Source organism: Nanorana parkeri, unplaced genomic scaffold, assembly GCF_000935625.1.
Source record: "Nanorana parkeri isolate BGI_ZX_2015 unplaced genomic scaffold, ASM93562v1 scaffold3, whole genome shotgun sequence".
Taxonomy (NCBI): Eukaryota; Metazoa; Chordata; class Amphibia; order Anura; family Dicroglossidae; genus Nanorana; species Nanorana parkeri.
The window spans coordinates 1,012,381-1,035,728 of NW_017306271.1; the positions used below are offsets into that span (position 1 = coordinate 1,012,381).

Consider the following 23,348-nt stretch of genomic DNA (forward strand, 5'->3'; position numbering starts at 1 on the left):
AGTTCTTGAATTTAAAAGTTTTAAAAAAAAATCTTGCTGAATTTATCTTTTTATCTTCAAAATATTTATTATTTTTCTGAAAATATTGATACCATGTTTACAAGAAGTCAACAAATAGGGAACTGCTGGCTATACCCCGGTGTGCTTTTTATACCCAGTCCCCCGGTGGTGCCTAGGAAGTCCTCAGTCCTTATATGGTAATAAGAATGATGTCAAGCTCTTGGGGTTTCTATTACAACCGCTCTGGACAGTCAGAGGCTGCCATACACTGGGCGGACAGCAGGCGGCGCCCGTGAGCAGCGCATCGGCACATTACTTTCTTAATATTTTGAGGAATGCGGAACCAGAATAAGTCACTGGTTTGTAAGAAAGAAAGAAAAGCAGAGTGCAGTTTGAATGGGAGAGAAAGGAGGAGCTCGGGCTGCTGTGATACCCAGCCACAGAATCATACTGCACTAGACGGCTCCGGATCTGTGCACCTGCAGCAATGAGGAGCACGTGAATCCCTCCCTGCTGGTTCCCTTGTCTGTGTCACAGTGTGGGCAAAGAGGAGGGGAGGGTGAGGAGACTACAAGATAACAGGAAGATAAAAGGATACAGCTGTGCACTATGGCGGAAGAAAGGAACAAGAGAGCCCTGCTGGAACTGGCCCAGAAACCTGGCAATACGGTGTGTGCTGACTGTGGAGCTCCAGGTAAGGACACTCATGTCATCCATTGTCTGCATGTTCAGTGTACTTTGAGAATGCTAGCTGGAGTGTGATTGGTTACTTAGGGCAAGCCCTTCCTTAGTTACTAACATGTCCCAGGGACATTTGACAGCTGTGTGCTCTGTACATGGGCTACAAAACTCTACCTACCTAGTGATATTTATAAATGAATGACATTGTTGTACACAATCAAACATATCAGAGAAGAGATAAGAGAAGATAAGAACTTAAAGGCCAACTCCGGACACAGGAAAAAAACAAAACCCATACCACACTGCAAGGGTCAACCGCTTGTTAAGTCTAGGGGTAGAGAGATAAGGGGTAACACTTACTTTAGTCCTTGCCCCAGCAGGCAATGTGCCTCTAGCCCTGTATCCTTGCAATGTGCCTCCTCCTCAAGGTACCCCCCTGGCTGCTGTTGTACACTTGCATCCTTTATGTTCTATGAGGGGTTAATACATGATGACACTGAGGGGCCACTCAGAGCGTCAGGGAGAAGAGGAAAGCAGCGGAGCCGGGGGTGGGGGGGAGTGTGAGGTAAGTTAAACATCCTCTTCTTGTACATCCTAGACCCAATGATCATTTAACCCTTGAAGTGTGTGTGTTTGGGGCAGAGATGGGCTTTAAAACTGTATTCCCAATGTAAGAAATTTCCTTTAAATATGTTCCTCCATATATGCATTGCAGCACTGGGGGATTGGGGGGGAGGGGGAGGGGGGGTTCACAGCTAGGACACTATCAGCATGGAGTTTTTATGTTCTCCCTGTGCTTGTTTGGGTTTCTTCCAGGTACTCCAATCCCCCCACAATCCAAAGACATGCTGGTAGGTTAATTGGCTCCTGTATAAATTGGTGTACAAATTGACTAAGCACATGCACTTTCACATTCTGCAACCCCTGTGTAATGGGGAGGGTTGAGGAAAGACCTTGTGACCTACCTACCCAAGAAAATTCCATGCAAGAGGCTCTGAAATATGTCAGACATGGTGGCTGGTCCATAGACTGGCTGAGAGTCATATACGACTTCTCTATACCCTCAAATAATATCAATGCACTGTGTGCGCACCAAATGCGCTTGCAAACCCAGATATTATCACTGATATTACTGTCCTATACATAGCCTGGGCAGGGAGCAGAGCTGTGGGAGGGATCTAGTAGTTCCACCCACTACAGACTGCATACAACTAACTACAGGAGGGTGGCGGATACAAGACCAGTCAAACTGCACAAGGAGAGAGAGAAGCAGTGAGTGGTCTTTATTACAGGAGGGGAAGGAGACGAGACCAGTCACCCTGCACAAGGAGAGAGAGAAGCAATGAGTGGTCTTTATTACAGGAGGGGCGGAGACAAGACCAGTCACCCTGCACAAGGAGAGAGAGAAGCAGTGGGGGTCTTTATTACAGGAGGGGGGCGGAGACAAGACCAGTCACCCTGCACAGGTGAGAGGAAAGCAGTGTGCAGTCTTTATTACAGGAGGGGCGGAGACAAGACCAGTCACCCTGCACAAGGAGAGAGAGAAGCAGTGGGAGGTCTTTATTACAGGAGGGGGGCGGAGACAAGACCAGTCACCATGCACAGGAGAGAGAGAAGCAGTGGCCGGTCTTTATTACAGGAGGAGGGCAGAGACAAGACCAGTCACCCTTCACAAGAAGAGAAAGAAGCAGTGAGCGGTCTTTATTACAGAAGGGGGCGGAGACAAGACCAGTCACCCTGCACAAGAAGAGAGCGAAGCAGTGGCTGGTCTTTATTACAGGAAGCTCCTGCACAGTGTGAACGTTTCATATTAGATTACCGCACAGATCTGGAAGAAATAAACAAAGCTCCGCAAGCTTCCAGTTAGACTATACATGATCCCGGAGTTCAGCTTTAAGGGATTTTAAGGTTCAGAGCGTCAGTGATGAAAACCACAGACAGCTCCAGAGATAAAAAGAATCCACATCTAGTTCTTTAGCAGTTGGACTTTCTCCCTGGAAATATGGGACAGCTGTCAGCTACGCCTTGAACTTCTTTGTGATTTGGAATATTCCTAAGCTCTTGTGTTCAGAACGATAGGGACTTCTCCCCAGTGATTATACAGGTGAAACTCGAATAATTAGAATATCATGCAAAAGTAATTGCAGTAAGTGCTGCAAAAGGGGCCCAAACCAAGTACTGAGTACATATGCATGCTTGTACTTCTCAGAGGTCCGATATTGTTCTATGTACAATCCTTGTTTTATTGATTGCATGTAATAATCTACTTTTTTTGAGGTTGTGGATTTGGAGTTCTTGGGGTTTTCATGAGCTGTAAGCCATAATCATCACAATTATGACAAATCACGGCTTGAACTATCTTGCTTTGCATGTAATGAGTCTATCTCATATATTAGTTTCACCTTTTAAGTTACATTAGTGAAATAAATGAACTTTGCACGATATTCTAATTATTCGAGTTTCACCTGTATATATATATATATATAGTATATAGCAAGTATGTGGGTCAGCAATGCTTTTTGTAGCTTTCACGTACATTTTCCACAGGTGTCATAGGAAATTCTGCTTGGGGCATGTAAATAATCTGACAGCTGTCAAAGTTGCCTCATTCAATAAAGAGTTCTTTTTCCACAAGTGGAGCCCAGTGGTTTCTTCTATGTCCGGGGTATCCCAAGAGAGTGCGTTCGAGTATCCGCTGTTGCAGTCTTTATATCAGTGTTTCTCAACCTTTTTTTGAGTCACAGCACACTTAAACTACGCGGCATCTCGAGGCACCCCAGTCTTGGGCCCCGTTCCCACTTTTGCTTCGCATTTTGCCGCGCATCAGCCCATTCATTTCAATGGGTTGCCACTTGCGTGAAAAAAGCAGCAAAGAAGCTCAAGCAACATTATGAGCTGTGAGCTTCAGGGCTAGTTCACACCAAGCGCAGAACAGACGCAGTTACAGAACGGATCAAAACTGCGTCCAATGTATTCTAATGGTATTTTGGGCTCTAGTTCACACCAAGCGCAGAGCAGTTACAGAACAGATCAAAACTGCGTCCAATGTATTCCAATAGTATTTTGGGCTCTAGTTCCCACCACAGCGTTCAGTTCCAGAGCATGTAGAAAAAGTGCAGCATGCCCTATTTTTTCTGCTCTGGAACGCACCCAAACGCATCAAAAACACATGCAAACACCTCAGAACGCACACTGAAAGCCCATTTTAGGTTAAAAAAAACCTCAGCATTTAAAAAAAAAAACAGCCCGTTACGCGTCAAGAATGCGACAAAACCCACTGCACTGCATGTGCAGAAACTCATGCAGATCTGGTCTGCATTTGGTGTGAACAGGCCCTCATGCGGTTTTTGCCCACGCTTTTGTCTGCGTTTGATGTGCGTAAAAGCCAGATGCGCATAAAGCACATCACAAAATGAAATTTTTTAGTGTGTAAATGTCTATCAAGCAACGGGCAAAGAACAATCAATGACATAATATGTCCTCAATTATTTTTTTATGCTGATGCTTGAGAGTGCCAGTTGCTTGAATGCCGGATAATGGGGAGTTTGCTGCACCTGTAATAATAATTGTCACTAGCTAACATAAATGGTAGATTTTAGATAATGCAGCACCCCTTTAATGTAAAGGTTTGATTTCACCCCAAAAGAGGTCTCTGGTAAAGCTTGAGGAGTTACTGCTTCTTCTTCCTACCCCTGGGCTTGCAGTGTGATATTTCTTGTCTGTAGTAGTAGAATGTGGATGAATGATTGAAGGCGATGTGTGGTATGTAAAGAATGATCCCAAATCCGCACAGCAATGTGCAGTGTTATGCCATGAATTGTGAAGTCTTCTTCCATAGATATTTACACGCTGTACATACACAACACTAGCCTATGGGGGCAGAGAAGTGGTGCCAGCTTCAGTTATCAGTGAGCGCGATGCTATTCTTTGCTGTTGTTATTAAGCAGCAAGATAATGATCTCTCATCTTGCCCTTCCCAGACGATGTTTCACTTTGCTATTCTGAAGAAGTCGGTTTTTCTCAACTGGTAGATCGTTATAATGGTATTTTGGGCTCTAGTTCACACCAAGCGCAGAGCAGTTACAGAACAGATCAAAACTGCGTCCAATGTATTCCAATAGTATTTTGGGCTCTAGTTCCCACCACAGCGTTCAGTTCCAGAGCATGTAGAAAAAGTGCAGCATGCCCTATTTTTTCTGCTCTGGAACGCACCCAAACGCATCAAAAACACATGCAAACACCTCAGAACGCACACTGAAAGCCCATTTTAGGTTAAAAAAAACCTCAGCATTTAAAAAAAAAAACAGCCCGTTACGCGTCAAGAATGCGACAAAACCCACTGCACTGCATGTGCAGAAACTCATGCAGATCTGGTCTGCATTTGGTGTGAACAGGCCCTCATGCGGTTTTTGCCCACGCTTTTGTCTGCGTTTGATGTGCGTAAAAGCCAGATGCGCATAAAGCACATCACAAAATGAAATTTTTTAGTGTGTAAATGTCTATCAAGCAACGGGCAAAGAACAATCAATGACATAATATGTCCTCAATTATTTTTTTATGCTGATGCTTGAGAGTGCCAGTTGCTTGAATGCCGGATAATGGGGAGTTTGCTGCACCTGTAATAATAATTGTCACTAGCTAACATAAATGGTAGATTTTAGATAATGCAGCACCCCTTTAATGTAAAGGTTTGATTTCACCCCAAAAGAGGTCTCTGGTAAAGCTTGAGGAGTTACTGCTTCTTCTTCCTACCCCTGGGCTTGCAGTGTGATATTTCTTGTCTGTAGTAGTAGAATGTGGATGAATGATTGAAGGCGATGTGTGGTATGTAAAGAATGATCCCAAATCCGCACAGCAATGTGCAGTGTTATGCCATGAATTGTGAAGTCTTCTTCCATAGATATTTACACGCTGTACATACACAACACTAGCCTATGGGGGCAGAGAAGTGGTGCCAGCTTCAGTTATCAGTGAGCGCGATGCTATTCTTTGCTGTTGTTATTAAGCAGCAAGATAATGATCTCTCATCTTGCCCTTCCCAGACGATGTTTCACTTTGCTATTCTGAAGAAGTCGGTTTTTCTCAACTGGTAGATCGTTATATGACAGGTGACCTGAGGTTAATGTGTATCTAAACCCAAGATCAAAAATGTTATATATTGCAGCTTACCAGTCCCTTTTATCTTTCGTTTTATATCTTCTTGTGATTCTGCCAGTAACACACCTCCTGTGTTAGGCCTCATTCACACGAGAAACAGCCGGCACGTACAGCTCTGTGCTGCGTGCACGGCCGTATCGGGCAGCTCCCGGGAAGGACAAGTGCTGCGTGTGATTTGTACGCAGCCCCTGTCCTTCTCTATGGGACTACGCGGCCGTACGCCACCCAATGCTCACCCGCCCTGCACGTCCGTACGGGTCCGGGTGTCCGTACTCGTAAGCTGACAGGATGGATCCTGTCTCTGTCCGAGCCAGGAAACACGCACCCGTATGGACCTGCACTTGGGGTGAGCGTACAGCCATGTACTCCCATAGAGAAGGACGGGGGGCTGCATACTAATCACATGCAGCACGTGTCCGTCCCGGGAGCTGCCCGATATGGCCGTGCACGCAGCATGGATCTGTACGTGCCGGCCTTTTCTAGCGTGAATGAGGGCTTAGGCATGATCCGACTGCCTTGTAGACATATGTCATATGAACATGTACGCTCGCCCTGTCCAAGCATATGTGTTTATCTCACATGTACAGCCAGCTTGAGATCTATGTCGGCTCCAAGTCTACATTGTTGTATGTTTTTGTTAGAGGCGTGTGACATCGCAGCACGTGGGATCTTCCTACATATCACACAAATGTGCTGAGGGATTACTTTTTTTCTAAATGACGCGTCATTCCTGTCAATGGTGGAGGCGGCGCAGACACAGTAAGCCTCTCATTGAAGATAATTGCAAACATCTAATTGTTTTAGGTGTCTGGTCTAGCAGATCACATCATTATTAGCTTAAACTAGAAACCCCCTTTAAAAAACATTTAAACCTTTGTTAGTCACCATTAATCTTTAAAGGAGAACTCCGGGAATTGTTTTCCTTAACCCTAGCAGTGGGGCTACCCCTGCACTGCAAGGTTTATATGATCGTTTTGGTCTAGGGGTAGAGCAATAGCAATCTTAAGCAATTCACTCTGTCCTGATTCACCTATATTATTATTGTTATATAGGATTTATATACAGCGCCAACAGTTTGCACAGCGCTGTACAAAATGGAGGGAGACTGCACAGTTACAACACAATTTCAATACAGGAGGGATAGGAGGGCCCTGCTCCTGAAAGCTTACAATCCACAGACACAGCAAGTCAAGATACTTTCCTCAAACCTGACACCCTCTCTTCCCTTCTCCAAGCTAGTAGATGAACAGTTGCTGAAGTCTGCACTGTCCGTTGTGATATTATACTGGACAGGAAGTTCAGGGAAGCTGAGCTTAGAGACTTGGAAGCAGCTGTTCAGAAACATGATGATTAAGTGCTTGGGTAAAAATGTAAAGCAATACTTTGCTGGGCAATGTGTATTTGTTAGATCTGGATTCATTATTGAAAAAAAGTTTAATACTACTTTAAGTATGAATTCAGCCTAATTCTGGCCATACACGTATCAAATTTAATCTGTGGATGGCCCTGCCAACTAGGAATGCACTGATACCGGTTTTTCCGTACCAAGTACCCGCAACGATATTTTGCTTTCGGTACTCGCCGATGCCGAGTACCGATATCGGTGCTTCAGCTGGCTAGGAGCTGGCTTCCCAGGCAATCAGGAAACCTGGCGGTGGGTAATGACATGCCTCCCGGCTTCCTGATTGCCCGGGAAGCCGGCTCAGTGTTGTTTGGCCAGCTAGATTGTGATTGGCCGGGAAGCCGGCTTCCCACCCAATCAGCAAGAAGCCGGCTTCACGGCCAATCAGGAAGCCGAGAGGCAGGTCATTACTGGCCACACAGCTTCCTGATTGCCCGGGAAGCTGGCTCCATGTTTCCCTACGGCACTGCCGGTCAGAGGAAATCTTCCTCTGACAGGAAATTCTGGTATCTGGGAAGGTATCGGAGCATTTGGGCGAGTATGAGTACTCGACCAAATACTGGGTATCGGCACAGATACTAGTATCGGTATCAGTGCATCCCTACTGCCAACAACCCAGTTTGGAAAAAATTGATTTTTCACTCGACTGTTGTTGAGGGAGCCAGGTGAAAAATTGTGGGCCAAACAGTGACTGCAGCTGATTGGTTCCCGCGTGTGTTGGCTGCCAAGACAAAATATTTGGCAGGGGATATTCCTCCATCCATGCTGTTTAGTCTGAATAGGGAGATCATGGGTTGCATGGGTTTCCTCCCACACTCCAAAGACATGCTGGAAGGTTAATTGGCTCCTTTCTAAATCGGCCCTGCATGCATATGAATAGAGACCTTGGATTGTAAGCTCCTTGAGGGCAGGAACTGACATGAATGTGCTGTATGTGAAGCACTGTGTAAATAGTCAGCCAGGGTCAGACTAACATAGGATAGGGGCTACTGGAGCACAAGCTCTAGACCCAGCGCTGAAAATAGGCCCCTCCGGCCGCCCTGGATTGCCTCGGTATGCCCTATGGCAATCCAGGATGAACACAATCAGACAGAGGTGCTGTAATCAGTCATATTAGGTGGCCACTCACTGGCCGCCTAATTAGAGTGCCACCTCTGCTACTTCCCGTCCGACCGACCAACAGCACCAGACCCATGATGCTCTTAATCTGGCCCTATTGTCATTGCTATATAAATACCTGTAATAAATAAATAAGCATTTGCTGTAATATTCACTTTCTCTCCAATGCTGCCAATAGACTCACTGCTCCAGTCTTCTAGGACTGATGTTCTTTATGGTTGAATGATGGTCATCATCTGGAGTCGGGCTTGAAGTAATAGGAAACCCTTTAGCATGCATTGTGCTGGATATATTCAATAGATCGAAACTGCAAGCTCTCTAAACATGCAAAGTTTAATTGTCAGGCATAACCCAATACTGAATCTGATAACCTGATACACACAACAGAAAAGCGTTACAACAATAGCATTCCTGGTGAAGAAGACTGACATGTTTAGAGAGATTGCATTTGTAATGTATTGAGTTAGCCAACAATAAAGGTAAGTTGGGAGTTAAAGTATTTATCAAGGCAAAAAATAGTAGGGAAGGGTAAAACCCCTGTCAGCTTATTTTTTACTGTCTGTATCCTGTTGGCAAGTTTTCTCTTCATTTCTTGTCTAAAGATGGAGCAGGAAGTGAGAGGAAATCCCTCAAAAGTGAAGGGGAAACCCCCTCTTAGACAGTTGTTACCGGAACATTTGTCCACATTGGATGATTTCCCCTCACCTCTTGTTCTGGTGACAACTGTCACATTTTGGATTGCCTATTGCGTTCTTATCCCAGTGGTCACCAGAACAAACAGAGAGGGCAAATCTACCCAGCAGAGTCACAGACAGCAATAACAAAAACTTGACAGAAGTTTTAACCCTTCCCTAGTGTTATGATGTGTCACCTGCACTCCTTATAGTAATTGGACCTTAATTAGTGGTTGTGGTGCTCGTAGTGGTTACACGGATGGCGCCGTGTTTTCCAACATCGGAAAGAGGGAGATCGCCAGCACTCAGTCCACAGCATTCAATTAGTTCGCTTATTTATTGTGGAAACATGTCACAAGCGTCAGGGTCCCTTTTTCAAGGTGACATAGTGGCAATGACATTGTCACTATTTTGCCTTGAAGAAGGGACCCAGCGTGGCTCCAAAACATTGGTCAATTGCTGCTTGTGACTAGGTATGTCCAGATACCAGTGCAGATACTCTGCATTTTTATGAGAACTACCAGTGTTGCAGCGGTTACAGCTGGGACCTGGCTCTGGCGCTCCACCACTGTCCTGAAATCATTAGTCTGTATTGTTTTAGAAAAACTGTCACATGACAATAAACAAAAATGTATCAGTACTTGTATCTGTGAGTACTTGGACAAGCATCAGTACTTGTACTTGCAAACAAGGTATCGGTGCATCCCTGATATATATTTATAAAAACAAAATCATACATTAAAACAGAGATGTACAAATCCCAGGAGCTCCGTGTGCTCCTTACAAATGTCTAGTCTTGGAGCTGGAAAAGTATCTGTACTTGTACCGAGTACGGTACTTGGTATCGGTGCATCCCTACTTGTGACGTTTCCTCAATAAATAAGCAAAATAATTGAATGATTTCGACTGGTGATATCTGACTTAACCAACCCTTCCCTACTCTATCCAAAATATGGCTACATCTCATAGAAAAGCTGTTCTTGGGAAATTCTAAACCTGTTATTAAAGGAGAACTATGGGGTCAGGGCTTTTCCCCATAGTTCTCCTAAGGGTCACGGGAGAACACAAACTAGCGTTCTCCCATCACCCAAAGCTTACTATACCACGAGCTAGAGATCGCAGTATACTGAGACGCCGCAGCCGGAATGGATCCCGACATTGCTGTCAAGATCCACCCAGTTGCGGGATTGACATCTGGCTCTACCTATCCAGAGCCAGCTGTGCCCGCCCCCTCCCCCGTCCGTTCCTCCAGCCAGCGCTGGAGGATCGGACAGGGGAAGGGTGGGAATCCCTGCAGGGAGCCGTGAGTGACAGTCATGGTTCTCTGCAGGGATAGATCGAGAAGTGAGCGAGCGACGGTATACGTACGCTCACTTGCCGATCTACTGAATAGAGCTGTGACAATTTAATTGTCACAGGTCGGCTCAGATTATGAGGCTGAGTGAAAATCACTCGCCTCATAATTCTCCTTCAATGACCTCCTGCTGAAAATGCCTGTCTGTTGTATTAATTCTTTCACTTAGTTACTTTAAGTCAGTGGTAGGCATCCTCGGAAACTACAAATCTTTCATCCCTCTGCCACTGTGAGTCATGCCTGTGGCTGTCACAGTCTTCCAGTGCCTCGTGGGACTTGTAGTTCCACTAATGCTGGAGTGCCCAGGTTGCCTACCCCTGCTTTAAGTTTTTGGCCAGGAAAGGTATGCCTGACAAGAGCTGTGACTTTGACATTGACTGCATTCTTGTTTAAGGTCAGTGACTCAGCCAAAGAGAGCCAAGGGTCTAGAATAATGAAATTGTTAGACTCCATATTGGCGACCTGGCTCCTAGGATTTGTCCAAGCCTGCAGTAGATAGTGAAAAAACACATATAAAACGTGGAGATTCAGACACTTACAGCCAAGTTCAGCCTTGACAGGTTCTCTGTGTTCAGCTTAGAATTCTCAGTGTTATTCCATTTAGTTGTAGGGCAGTGCGCAGGTTCCTAGAAGGATATGAGTAGACATGATTTGAGTTTCTCCGCACATCTGCTTTCATGAGTGTGGTTTATGATTACGTCTCTTGGCTAAGGTCTTACACACAGGGTTCAAACGGCAACACTTAGCCCATATTCATGCTGCCCAGCCAAATACTCCCTGATACCCAGTGCAGAAAAGACGAATACACTCTTGTGTTCTGAGAGACCTCATCTGCTACTTACATTGGGCTTTATAATAATGAATGCGGACTGCAGTGTGTATCTGTATTTGATGCTGCAGTTCCATTTCATTTTGTATTTCTTGCTGCATCCAGCTCCTGTGTGTACAAAGTCTAAGGATCAGTTCTCTGAAGCGTCACACTGTGCCTATAGTGGGCAAAACAATTGTACTGTAGAACAGGCAGAGGACACAATTTATTTGAGCATACCAGACTTTCAGCTTGTGTTTCCTTGATGTATATTGGTAATGTAAGCCTTTTGCTATGTTCCAAAGCTCAAACATGCAAAAGCAGGAACCTCCAAGGGGATGCCGAATGCAAATATGGACACCGTTGTGACATTCGTGTCCGTCCAGTTGTGACGCGCTGAAAAAAGTAGAGCACTGCTGCAACACAACGCAGCGGCTTGAACTGGTTCCATACACACCCATACATTTTTGGATTCCCTTCTGGTGTCAATTGGGCCAAAGTGTATGTTAAGCCAACATTTTTTTTTTAGAGATGCACCGATACCGGTTTTTCGGTATCGACAACAAGTACCGATGGTAATAAAAAGGAAAAAAAGATAGGGTTTCCGGAGGGGTGCAATTAAATAGCCAAGAGAGATGTGCTAAAATATGTAATCATTTTTATTTTGTATATTATAAAAATAATATCAAAAAACGATGCATTTCATATATCTAACAGAGTATTTCATGTATCTAGCAAAAACCCTGCATGGGATTTGCTTGTACAGGCATTAATTTAGTACATACATATTAATGTGATCCAGATTGTTCAAGGTATAAGGCGTGACATTAATCACAAGTTTGACAGATTTATAATTGTCCCTTTGAGGGCTTAACTTAATAGGTCCCGACGCATTTCGCCAGTGGCTTCGTCAGGGGACCCAAAACAAATGGATCTATCAGTAAAGAAAATTCTTTGTTGAGGTATACATTGGTTTATGGTCACAGACATCTCTAAATGTGCACTATTACGTTTGCATATATGATCTATTTTCAACAATTGTTACATGTCGTCAATCTCCTTCAATTTAGTTGTCGGGTACTTACCATGCAGGGTTAGTCTATGAGGCAAGGGAGGCACTTGAAGGGTCGAGAGAGCGGAAGTCGGATGAATCCAAGAACCACCTCCACGGTCTCCTCAGTGTCACAATCAAGTGACATATTTATCTTTCGGTACTCGCCGATACTGAGTACTGATACTGGTACTTCTACTAGCATGGAGCCGGCTTCCCGGGCAATCAAGAAGCCGGGCGGCAGGTAATGGCACGCCACCCGGCTTCTTGATTGCTTGGGAAGCCGGCTCCATGCTGTTTGGCTGGCTCCATGCTTCCCGATCGTTTCCCTGCAGTGAGCCGTGACTGTCACACAAGGCTCACTGTAGGGATTCCCCTCCTCCCCACTCTGATCCTCCAGCGCTGACTGGAGGAACATACGGGGAGGGGGCGGGCACAGCTGGCTCTGCCTCTAGACAGGCAGAGCCAGCTGTCAGTCACGCAGCTGGGTGAATCTTGACAGTAATGTTGGGATCCATCCCGGCTGTGGCGCTCTCATTATATTACGGGCAATAGCTTGCAATCTACTGAGCTTTTGTTCATAGGAGGAGGTTAGTATATGTCCTCCCGTGACCCTGAAAGTGACATTAAAGATTTTTTAACATAAACCAATACTGTAATGTGCGCCTTGCTGTAATCCATGGTAGTTTCCCTTCTCTTTGCTGCTCTTCCTTTTAAATTCTCATGTCCTCTCATGCTTGGGGGGAACTTCCCTTTGCAGCTGAGTGCCTCTTCCTGTAGTGCTGGCTCAGGTTGTCAACCCTACACACAGACACCATGTATCCATTTCAGAGACAAGGCAGTCTGCTGCAAAACAGAAGTTCTGCCCAGCATGAGAACAGATACAGATTTAAAAGGAAGAGCAGCAAAGAGAAGGGAAACAACCATGGATTACAGTAAGGCACACATTACAGTATTGTTTTATGTTAAAAAATCTGAGGGTTTAATGTCACTTTAAGAGAACCATGGGGGGAAACACTTACCCCATAGTTCTCTTTTAACTCTTGCAGTGGGGCTAACACCATACTGCAAGGGTTAACTGCTTGCTCCTGACTCTCAGTCCTGCAGCAGTGACCCCTCACCTCTCTCCCCCTGCACTCTGACTGTGGAATGTTTTTCAGCATCCTCATGTCTTATGGATGGTAATAGATGTGATGACATCACGGGTCATTAGGCCACCAGAGCTCAGGGGAGGAAAGGCTGCGGGGACCGGTCTCGCAGTCAGGTGGGACCGAGGATCGGGTCAGTATTTTTTCTTTATTTAAGCTCCCTCCCTAGACGTAGCAAGCACTTAACCCTTGCAGTGTAGGGGTAGCCCCACTGTAAGGGTTAATTTTAGAAAATCCTGGTGTTCTTCTTTAGTAAAGGAGAAGTATCAGACCTGAGTATTCCTGCTCCTTGTTATCATTGTTTATTTGTCCATGTGAGTGAGCTGAGAGCAGAGGAACTCTCGGTTGCTGTGTAACTTCCTGCTCATACAGTACGTGACCTATGGTCACACTGCTGGTGGATGGGCCCTGCTCCCTTCTGCTTATACGCCAGTAGCTGTCTGTGTGATCATACAATACTGTTCAGTCTTTGGAGAAATTCACCTTGCGCAAGCTTGCAATTATAAAAAAAAAAAGCACTCCTGTCTCATTTAAAGGAAGATGAACTCTGCGATAAGCAAATATTGTCCAAATACAAGAGGCATGTGTATTCTTATTTGAATCTTGGTGAACCTTTTGTATTGCTTACAGATCTGTATAGTAATCCAGTGAGAAACTTTGCCATTGTGCAGGAGCTTCCTGTCATAAAGACCAGTCACTGATGCTCTCTGCTTGTGCAGGGTGATTGGTCTTGTCCCCGCCCCCACCTGTGAACCTGCTTGGCCACACTGCACATCTAGACAGGTGACATATATTTCCAGGTTCATCATGCGTCATCCACAAATAACACACTCACACGCTTAGCGAATCCAGTAGTGTTTTATAGGGATCCGCCGCTCCACTACTGCTCTTTTTCTATGATGTCATCGGAAACCAGCTGTCTCTTCCAGATTCTTGCAGTGGATCCTGCGCAAAGGCATATTCACTGTAAAGTACCCCGAAACTTGCTGTGGGTATCCCAGGAGGCTGCGGGTACCTGAATACTTTATTCTCCAGGAAGTGCAGCAATGTGTTCCCCAAAAAAGATATCAAAAAAACAACGTTCGATTGTGAGGAGGGGGGTAAGAGTGGAATGACAGAAAGTGGGTGGGGAGGGTAAAGGTCCATTTTAATATCATTCATTCATTATTAACTGATTTTTCACTTTATTTTGGTATTTCACCATCTACCTCGTCAACTCCTCCCATGCTCGCCTCCAGGACTTCACTAGAGTCTCTCCCATCCTATGGAACTCTCTACCCCAACCTGTCCGTCTATCTCCCACTCTGACTGCCTTTAGGCGATCCCTTAAGACTCATCTCTTCAGGGAAGCCTATCCCACCTCGACCTAACCACTGAACCTTCACATTCTCAAACAATTCATCCCCACACAGCTACCTCCTCATGTATCACTTGCCCCTCCCTTTTTGATTGTAAGCCCTCGGGGGCAGGGCCCTCCTTACCATCTTGTCTTGAATTGTATTGTGATTGTAATGTCTCCCTTGTATTGTAAAGCGCTGCGCAAACTGTTGGCGCTATATAAATCCTGTATAATAATAATAATACTCCACCACCTTTAGTCAGTAGTCTTACCTGAAGAAATGAATATGGTTTAAACCTTTTTTAATGAAAAAAAAAATTGCTGCTGCTGTAAAAAGAAAGTGTTAGAGGAGTTGGACTAACATTTGTTTGTCTTTAAACTGAAGCCAAAACTTTTTTTTTTGTCTTGGATAGAGTAAGGCCTCATTCACACTACCACGCACGTATACACGTGTACATGCGTATTGTACCATATGCAAATAAATGGCTCCATACACATAACCGCGTATGGAGCCGTATATTTGCGTAGCGTAAAAATGCGCAAAAACAGAATGGAACCGAGATGTGTCCTGGCAGCATATTTCTGCATATTTTATGCGCATACGCATGTTTGCGCATGTATATGCGTGTATACGAGCGTATGTGCGTATAGTTAATTAAAATTTCTATTAGGAATGATGCATTCTGGGAATGCAAATAGTGCTCGTATATACGCGCATAGACGCTCGTATATACACGCATTGACGTGTATATACACAATATACAATTTTGCTATTGCGATGTGTGTGAATGAGGCCTAAAGGAGTAATCCCTGTCAGCTTTTTGCCATCTGTGTCACCAGAACTAGTATCCCTATTAGAAGGTTTCCCATCTATTCCTGTTCAGATGGCATGATAACGCTCTCCAGGACAAAAAGGAAGATGAATCTCCCTAACGGGGACACAGACAGCAATAGATACCCCCGCACAGGGGTTCTCATCCTTCTCCACTCTATCCACAACTAAAAAAAATACAAATGTTTTGGCTGTCCCTCTAAAACTGCCCAGTCCACAGGGTAACAATGCTGCTGTGCAATTTCAGTGAAGAAAGAACAGCGTTGTCACCCTGATAAAGGAAGCTGAAAAGTAACGGATCTACCGGCAGGATCAATAGGGAATAAAACTATGTTATGGAAGGGGCTTTGCCAAAACAAAAACGGCTGTGTTATTGCTGCTAACTGACTGCAATATATACACTATGTATTTTGCCTGTATTTCTACTTTATGCCTCACACACGTGACTTCAGGTATAGAGGTTATAGTAGATACAGACTCAAAAAAGGAGTTTACAGTGATAAAAAAAAAAATTGAATTATTTTAAAATAAGGCAATAACTTTACAAAAGGGAAGAAAATGAATATCTTTGGTGAAAAAGTTGCACTGCAAAGTGTACCTGACACACAGTGGAGGCCGTTATTTTGTGGACATAACCAGTTATCCCACTTTTCAGTTTATGAGGAACTAGTACACTTACAGAGGATAAACGCACGCAATACCTCATGAATGGCCAGTGCTGCACATCTTTTATGGTAAAAAAAATACTAAAAATAAATGTGTATTTCTATATTGCATTTCCATAGGTTCTATCCCACTCCTAATAACCATATTGATCTAGAAGTCTGTAAATTTACTTCTTGAAGATTCCCATCGGATGTACTTCCTTAATGCACTGACACAATTTCACTCAGCCCTGTGAATATGCACTTCTTTGTGTCATAACTCTCTCATATTCTTAAAACATTGCACCGCACTGCACCTCTCTTAACAATATATCAAACAAAGAGTGTGTCTAAATACTGAAAACAAATACACGCCTATGGGAAAAGTCATATACTTTGTAAACTTAAAGGAGAACTATGACATGAGTGATTTCCACTCACCTCATAGTTCTAGCCGACCTGTGACAATGAGACTGTCACAGGTCGGCTCAGTAGATCGGGAGGTGAGAGAACACATACCGGCGTTCGCTCACCTCTCGATCCTGTCACGGCTCTCTGCCGTGACAGGGGGAGGGGCTGGATTCCCCTCTCCCCGCTCCGATCTGCCAGCGCTGACTGGCGGAACGGACGGGGGAGGGGGCGGGGACAGCTGGCTCTGCCTCTAGATAGGTAGAGCCAGCTGTCACTCACGCAGCTGGGCGGATCCCGGCATCTAAGCCAGGATCCGCTCCAGGTGCGGCGTCTCAGTATACAGCGAGCTGTAGCTCGCGGTATACTGAGCTTAGGGTAACGGGAGGACGCTAGTTTATGTCCTCCCGTTACCCCAAGGAGAACTATGGGGAAAAACACTGACCCCATAGTTCTCCTTTAATCAAATAAATCAAACTCCAATAAATAATCTGAATCTCACATAGCCTGCCTTCTGAACTACAACTCAATATCTGAACAGTGTAACATTATCATTACTCACCGGAAGCAATGCATGATGGGATATGTAGTCTTGAGAAATTGGGACACTGGGAATCCAGGGAATTGTTGAAAGTGATGGGCAGACAGAAGGCAACATACATTTTTTTTTTCTAGTAAGCTTTGATGGCATTTTTTTTTTCTAGTAAGCTTTGATGACATCAAAAACAACTCTAGTATGTATTCTTATTACAATGCTGATGTTATAACAAGATAGTATATGCTGGGACTTTACAAATAAATAATAATAATAATCCTTTAATACATGTATAGACTGTATCATCAGGAATATTGTTTCAGAGCACAGCATGGCTGCCTTTGCTATGTAAAGAAGACAGGTACACTTGGAAAATCATCGATGCTCAGTATTCTGCACAAACAGCAGCCATCAGTCTTGTGGCTTGATCCCTTCTTTAATGCACGCCACTTATTATGAAAATCTCCTTCTGCAGTCTGCTGTAGGAATTACAGCTAGCGTTTGCATTTTTCATAAGCTCCCGGCGCTGCTAGAAAATATACTCTGTTTAGGTATGGTTCATTGCCTTTCCACAGACATTGAAACATATGGACCTAATTTACTGTTTACAGAGAAAGAAAACATATACTATAGAAAGATTCTTCACTGTTAGATTGGCCACTGGAGCCTCTCTCCCCCTCCTCTGCAGCAGTCTAAGCCCTCGTTCACACCTGAGCGTTTTGTAGCACGTTCTACGCTCGACGAACGCTCTACAAAACGCTCAAAAATATCAATCCCATTGTAGTCAATGGTCTCGTTCCCACCTTGGCGTATTTCCGCCCGTCCCTAACGCACTACAAAACGGCCCGCGCCTGAAAAGGTACAGGTACCACTTTGGGCCGTTTTGTTGCGCGTTTCCATTGGGATACAGCCAAGTACCCTTCGGAAACGCACAACTTTTTTTACCGCGGATCGCGGTAAAAAAACGCGCGACAGACGCGCATATGCAATACGCCTAGGTGTGAACGAGGCCTAAGGTCTTGTAAATCATCACGCTCTATACACAGTGTATAAAATGTGAGGACACTGAGGGACATTTCATCGCTGCAGTGGAGGAGGAGATAGGAAGGAGGGAGCGCTGTTAAAGGTGGCCATATCCAAGGTTCAGGTGAGTACCGTATAACTTTTTTTTAACCTAGAGTCCAGGGGTGGACAAATTCATATGTAATTCAGGAGCTCGTCTGTCCAATCCAGGAACCAGCTCTACTGAGAACAACTAGAGAAAACCTCAAAAGTTAGGTGCCAGCTGTCATTTCTGAGGAGCATTGGTGTCCTGGCTCCTGGGATTTTCTCAGCCCTGACCTAGACACAAGAATTTAGGATTTTTTTCCCAGGAGTTCTACTTTAAAGTGGAACTTCGGTTAAATAAAAAAAATGCCCTTTACTTCAGATACTGTATGTGCTCAAATATCATTTAAATGGTTAGTTCACCTATGCTGTCCTTAAACACCATTCCATAACCCTAAACTAATAAGACATTATAAATAATAATTTCTGCTTTTTCCATACCTGTAGGCCATTATGGTAATACCATCTTTTTAGGACAGAGCAGCTGTTAGGATGAGCAATTCATAGCAGTACTGAAGTGAAACCGCTCTTCTCTCAATCCACACCTCCCAATCCCAATATTATAGAGGACTACAAATCACAGCAATACATTATGCAGCAATGCAGAGTGACACCGGCTATAGAAGACTACAAATCTCAGCAATACATTATACAGCAATGCAGAATGGCACCAGCTTCAGAGGACTACAAATCCTAGCATTACATTATATAGCAATGCAGAATGGCACCGGCTACAGAGGACTACAAATCCTAGCATTACATTATATAGCAATGCAGAATGGCACCGGTTACAGAGGACTACAAATCCCAGCAATACATCATACAGCAATTTGCTGTATAATGCTACATACTCTGTGCTGTTGCTCTGCTCTGGGGTGCCGGCCTGATGCCATGGGCGGAGGGTCTCAGGAGGGGGAGATGTGTGGAAGGTCTCAGGAGGGGGAGATGTGTGGAAGGTCTCAGGAGGCGGAGATGTGCGGAGGCTTTCAGGAGGCAGAGATATGCGGAAGCTCTCAGGAGGGGAAGATGTGCGAGCTGGTGGAAGCGCTGTGAGCAGGCGCTGCGTTGTTCCCAAGACAGCTGCTGTGACGTCCCCAAGCCAGTGTTAATTTTGATGGCCAATTTCAATTTAGCCTTAGTTTTAGTCTTTTGACTAAACTGCCATTTTAGTTTTAGTCTTACTTTCGTCATCTGAATAGTTTTAGAGTTAGTCGTATTTTAGGGACAAAATCTCCAGTAGATTTTAGTCTATTAAATCTAATGGGTTTATTTAAAGTGTAATGCATGATTTAAGCAAGTCTGTAGAATTTCCAAACCCATTATATATTCCTGGAGTAAACTTCTATTAACTTACTAGGACTTACGATTGTTGCTCCACATGGTTTACAAAGGGTCTTGTTCTCATTAGCATCAAATGTCAAATGCATCCATACATCATCTCTTTCTCCCTGACGTTGACATGTCTGTACAGTTTGTGCAGCAAGTGTTTGCTAGCTGGTGTCCCGCTGGGTAGATCAATAGGTTATTATTCAGTTGTGCACATCTCCCTACTACAGTAAGAGCTCAGGGAACCAGAAGTCCAAATGCAATAGTCCCTCCTATTTTTTTTTTCATTCGTCATCGAATATTCCCAGAATTTTTGTTTTTGTTCCATTAATGTCTCTATTACTTAGTTTTGGTTTAATTTTGTCCCTAAAAAGCATGCAGATGATGAAAAAAAACCCGACAAATTGAACAGTGCAGCAAGCGCGGGACCTAAGGCAGCTGCTTCTATTTGAAAAATTAAAGCGGCGGTATAGGATTTTGGTATCGGGGCATTTTCATGAGTAGGAGTACCTACAGATACCGATACTGATAATGGAAATGGTATCGCTGCATCCCTACATACTATCATTTGTATTCATCTGTGTCCTTGTAATAGCAGCTTCGGACCCTGTATTCAGGGATCTCAAGTCTCCCTGATGTTCAGGGAGTCTCCCTCTTATGCTTAATGAATATGCACCGATGCACTGACCGCCGACACATAAAAGCACAGTAAACCACCTATTGATCAAGTTGTGGGAGGTACCAGCACAAATGAAGTTATGGACACATGCACAGTAGGGTTGCCAGCGCAAAGAGTGATGCGAGTTGTAGTTTGATATGTACGTGCACTGCTCCTACTTTGTAAAAGGAAGTTAAAATAAAAGAGCCGCAGTGGGGAGTGCACGGACAACAGAATTGGCTGAAAAAATTGTATTAATGTTTCTTTCTAATTTTTAATAAATGGATTTGCTTTATACCATTGTGCACGATTGGGATTTTTTTTTTTTTTGCTGGATTGTTCTAGTTGCAGTTTACAAATGAGTCAGCTAAAAAAGTCAGCTCCCAGCACAGTGTGAAAATGTGGTAGATCTTCAAACAGTGCGGAAATCTAAGTGAAGCTATGAAGTGACACATGATGTTGATAAAAAGAATTCATGGTAGCTATAAGTGAGAAATCTAGACTGCTTTTAGGGGTATTAACCACTTGAGTACTGGCATGTTAAACCCTCTTCATTACAAGGCCATTTTTCTGCGCTGTGAAAGTTTGACTGAGAATTACTCCGCCACGCAACACTGTACCCACATTCATTTTATATCATTTTTTTGAGACAGATTAAGCTTTCCTTTAATGACATTTAATAACCACTTTTTTTTTTTTACTATATAAAGAAAAAAGACAAAAAACTAAAAACAAATTAAGAAAAAAACTGTTTCCCCTACTTTGTTATAAAACATAGCAATTAAAATGCTGGGACAGTACAAAACCCCCCGAAATGACCCCTTTTTTGGAAAGTAGACACTCCAAGGTCTGATTTCTTCACCACAATTTTTGGAAATGAAGAAACTTGGCGGTATTGAGGGTGTTAAAACAGGGTAATTGGTAATGCTGCAATAAGATGCAATAAATGAACAGGCAATGCAAAGAAGGAGGAGCTGAAGGGTGTAATGTACAGGTCATATATGGTGGGAGGATGGAGATGAAAGGGTTAAAAGAGAATTATGGGCAAACCTTTTTTGGCTTTAGTCCTCCTTTGGGTCACAGGAGGACATTTACTTATGTCCTCCTGTGACCCAAAGTCAGCATATAGTGTGTTACCGCCTGTTACATGCTGACAGCGCAGAGCCGCGACGAAGCCTGGAAAGATCCGGAAAATATTGTCAGGATCCACCACTCTGCCTGATTGACAGCTGACTCTGCCTCTCTAGAGCCAGAGCCAACTGTCCCACCCCCTCTCCTGTCTGTCCCTCCAATGAGTGCTGGAGAAACGGAGAGAGGATAGGGGGCATCCCTGCCTGGAGTGGTGACTGAACAGTCATCGCTCTCTGTAGGGAGAAGCTGTGAGCTGAGTGATTAGCAGATTGGGTATAGAGCAGATGTGTGACAGGAAACAGGGGTGTGTGTGTGTAAGGGTCAAAAATGATTGCAAAGTTTATTATTCTTTGCTGCTGCTGGTTGTTTTTGCCAGGTACTAATAAATGGATGACTCATTTATTCAGTTCCTGTACTCTCCCCTGTCTCTAATGTAAGAGGAAGGGGAGGCATTGGCAATGTAAAACATTGCCATGTGATCGTTGTTATTGGCTATCACAAGGCACAGAGCCAGTCCACTGTATGCACTGTATGCACACACAGTCAGAAATGGAAGGACGTACAGGTACTTCATCCCAGAACAATGGGGCTGCGGACCACCTGTTTATGTTCATTGGCCGGTCCGCAGGTGGTTAAAGAGACTAACTGGTCAGGTGTCTATGGGAGCCTGAAACCAAAATGAACAGTTGTTAATAGAGAGAGCTCAGTGGGCAATCCAAACACTGCACAAGAAGAATATATTGATCCAAATGGCTCATCACAGGGGTAGCCCAACTCCGGCCCTCCAGCTGTGGTAAAACTACAAATCCCATGGTGCATCTCTCTCCGAGAGTCATGTCTGTGGCTGTGAGAATCTTGCAATGCCTCATGGTATTTGTAGTTCCACCACAGCTGGAGGGCCGGAGTTTGGCTACCCCTGACATAGAAGCACATTGAGAGGAGGTCTCTTTTCACTACATTGCATCAAAGTGGATGTGTCCTGTGATGTCTGCTGCTGTATAACACTACAGGTTCACTCTGCATGCACTCTGTGGGTTTTCTAGATTGAACATCTGAGATGAACCAAGATGTAGGGATGGAGTAATCTAATAGAGAAATATTTGATACCAGTTTCTTTTTATTTTGACTTTCTGAGAAGGAAAAGAAGGAAGCACATACAGTATTTAAAGTAAGTTTAGCACAAAGTATGTAGGCAAAGCACGCAGCCCTGCCATGACCTCAGTTACGCAAATCATTTTTGTGCCAAAAAATGATTGGTTACATCCCTTTTATGCAGTGAGTGTTCCCTTCCGCCTGCCCAGCACTTTCACCAACTTCCTTCCCAGTGTGCTTTGCATCTCTTTCCCTGTTGCTTGATGTGCTGCAATTTCAATTTCTCAAGACTACATATCCCATTATGCATTGCTTCCAGCCAGCAATGATAATGTTATATTGTTCAGATGTTGAGTTGTAGTTCAGAAAGCAGGATCTGTGAGTTGTGGCACCAGGAAGTTCATATTCACAGGGCTGAGTGAAATTGTGTCAGTGCATTGAGGAAGTACATCCTATGGGAGTCTTCAATACATACGTTTACAGACTTCTAGATGGATATGTTTATTAGGAGTGGGATAAAATGTATGGAAATTCATATTTATTTTTAGTATTTGACCCTACATTAACTTTAACTGCAATAAAAAAGGGCACCAGCCTAGCTGTGCTGTGTGGCAGGGTTGTGTAAATTTCAATATTGGATGGACAAATATGATTTTGAAAGGTAAACATCAGACCATAAGGAGGGAAAAAGTAGAAAAAAGGGCAAGAGATTAGTATAAAGTAGTTTCACTAGCAGCCGCTTTGCCATCAGCGAGGACATCTCTGACACTAAGTGGAAGCAGAGGAAGAAAACTGGTAAGGAGACTTCCAAATATCAGGCTGTTGTAGTAGGTTTGCGTTTACACCAAGCTCGTGTCTACCTCATATTCAATTGTAGGTTTA

General features: G+C 44.1%; 1 protein-coding gene across 1 annotated transcript in view; it reads left to right on the plus strand.

Moving 5' to 3' along the window:
- Positions 1 to 410: 410 nt before the first annotated feature.
- Positions 411 to 23,348, plus strand: part of ADAP1 (ArfGAP with dual PH domains 1) — a 181,062-nt gene continuing 158,124 nt past the window's right edge. Inside the window, exon 1 of the mRNA XM_018568271.1 lies at positions 411 to 694. Coding sequence (XP_018423773.1) covers positions 610 to 694 — 85 coding nt within the window. The 5' untranslated portion in view covers positions 411 to 609. The remainder of the gene's footprint in view (positions 695 to 23,348) is intronic.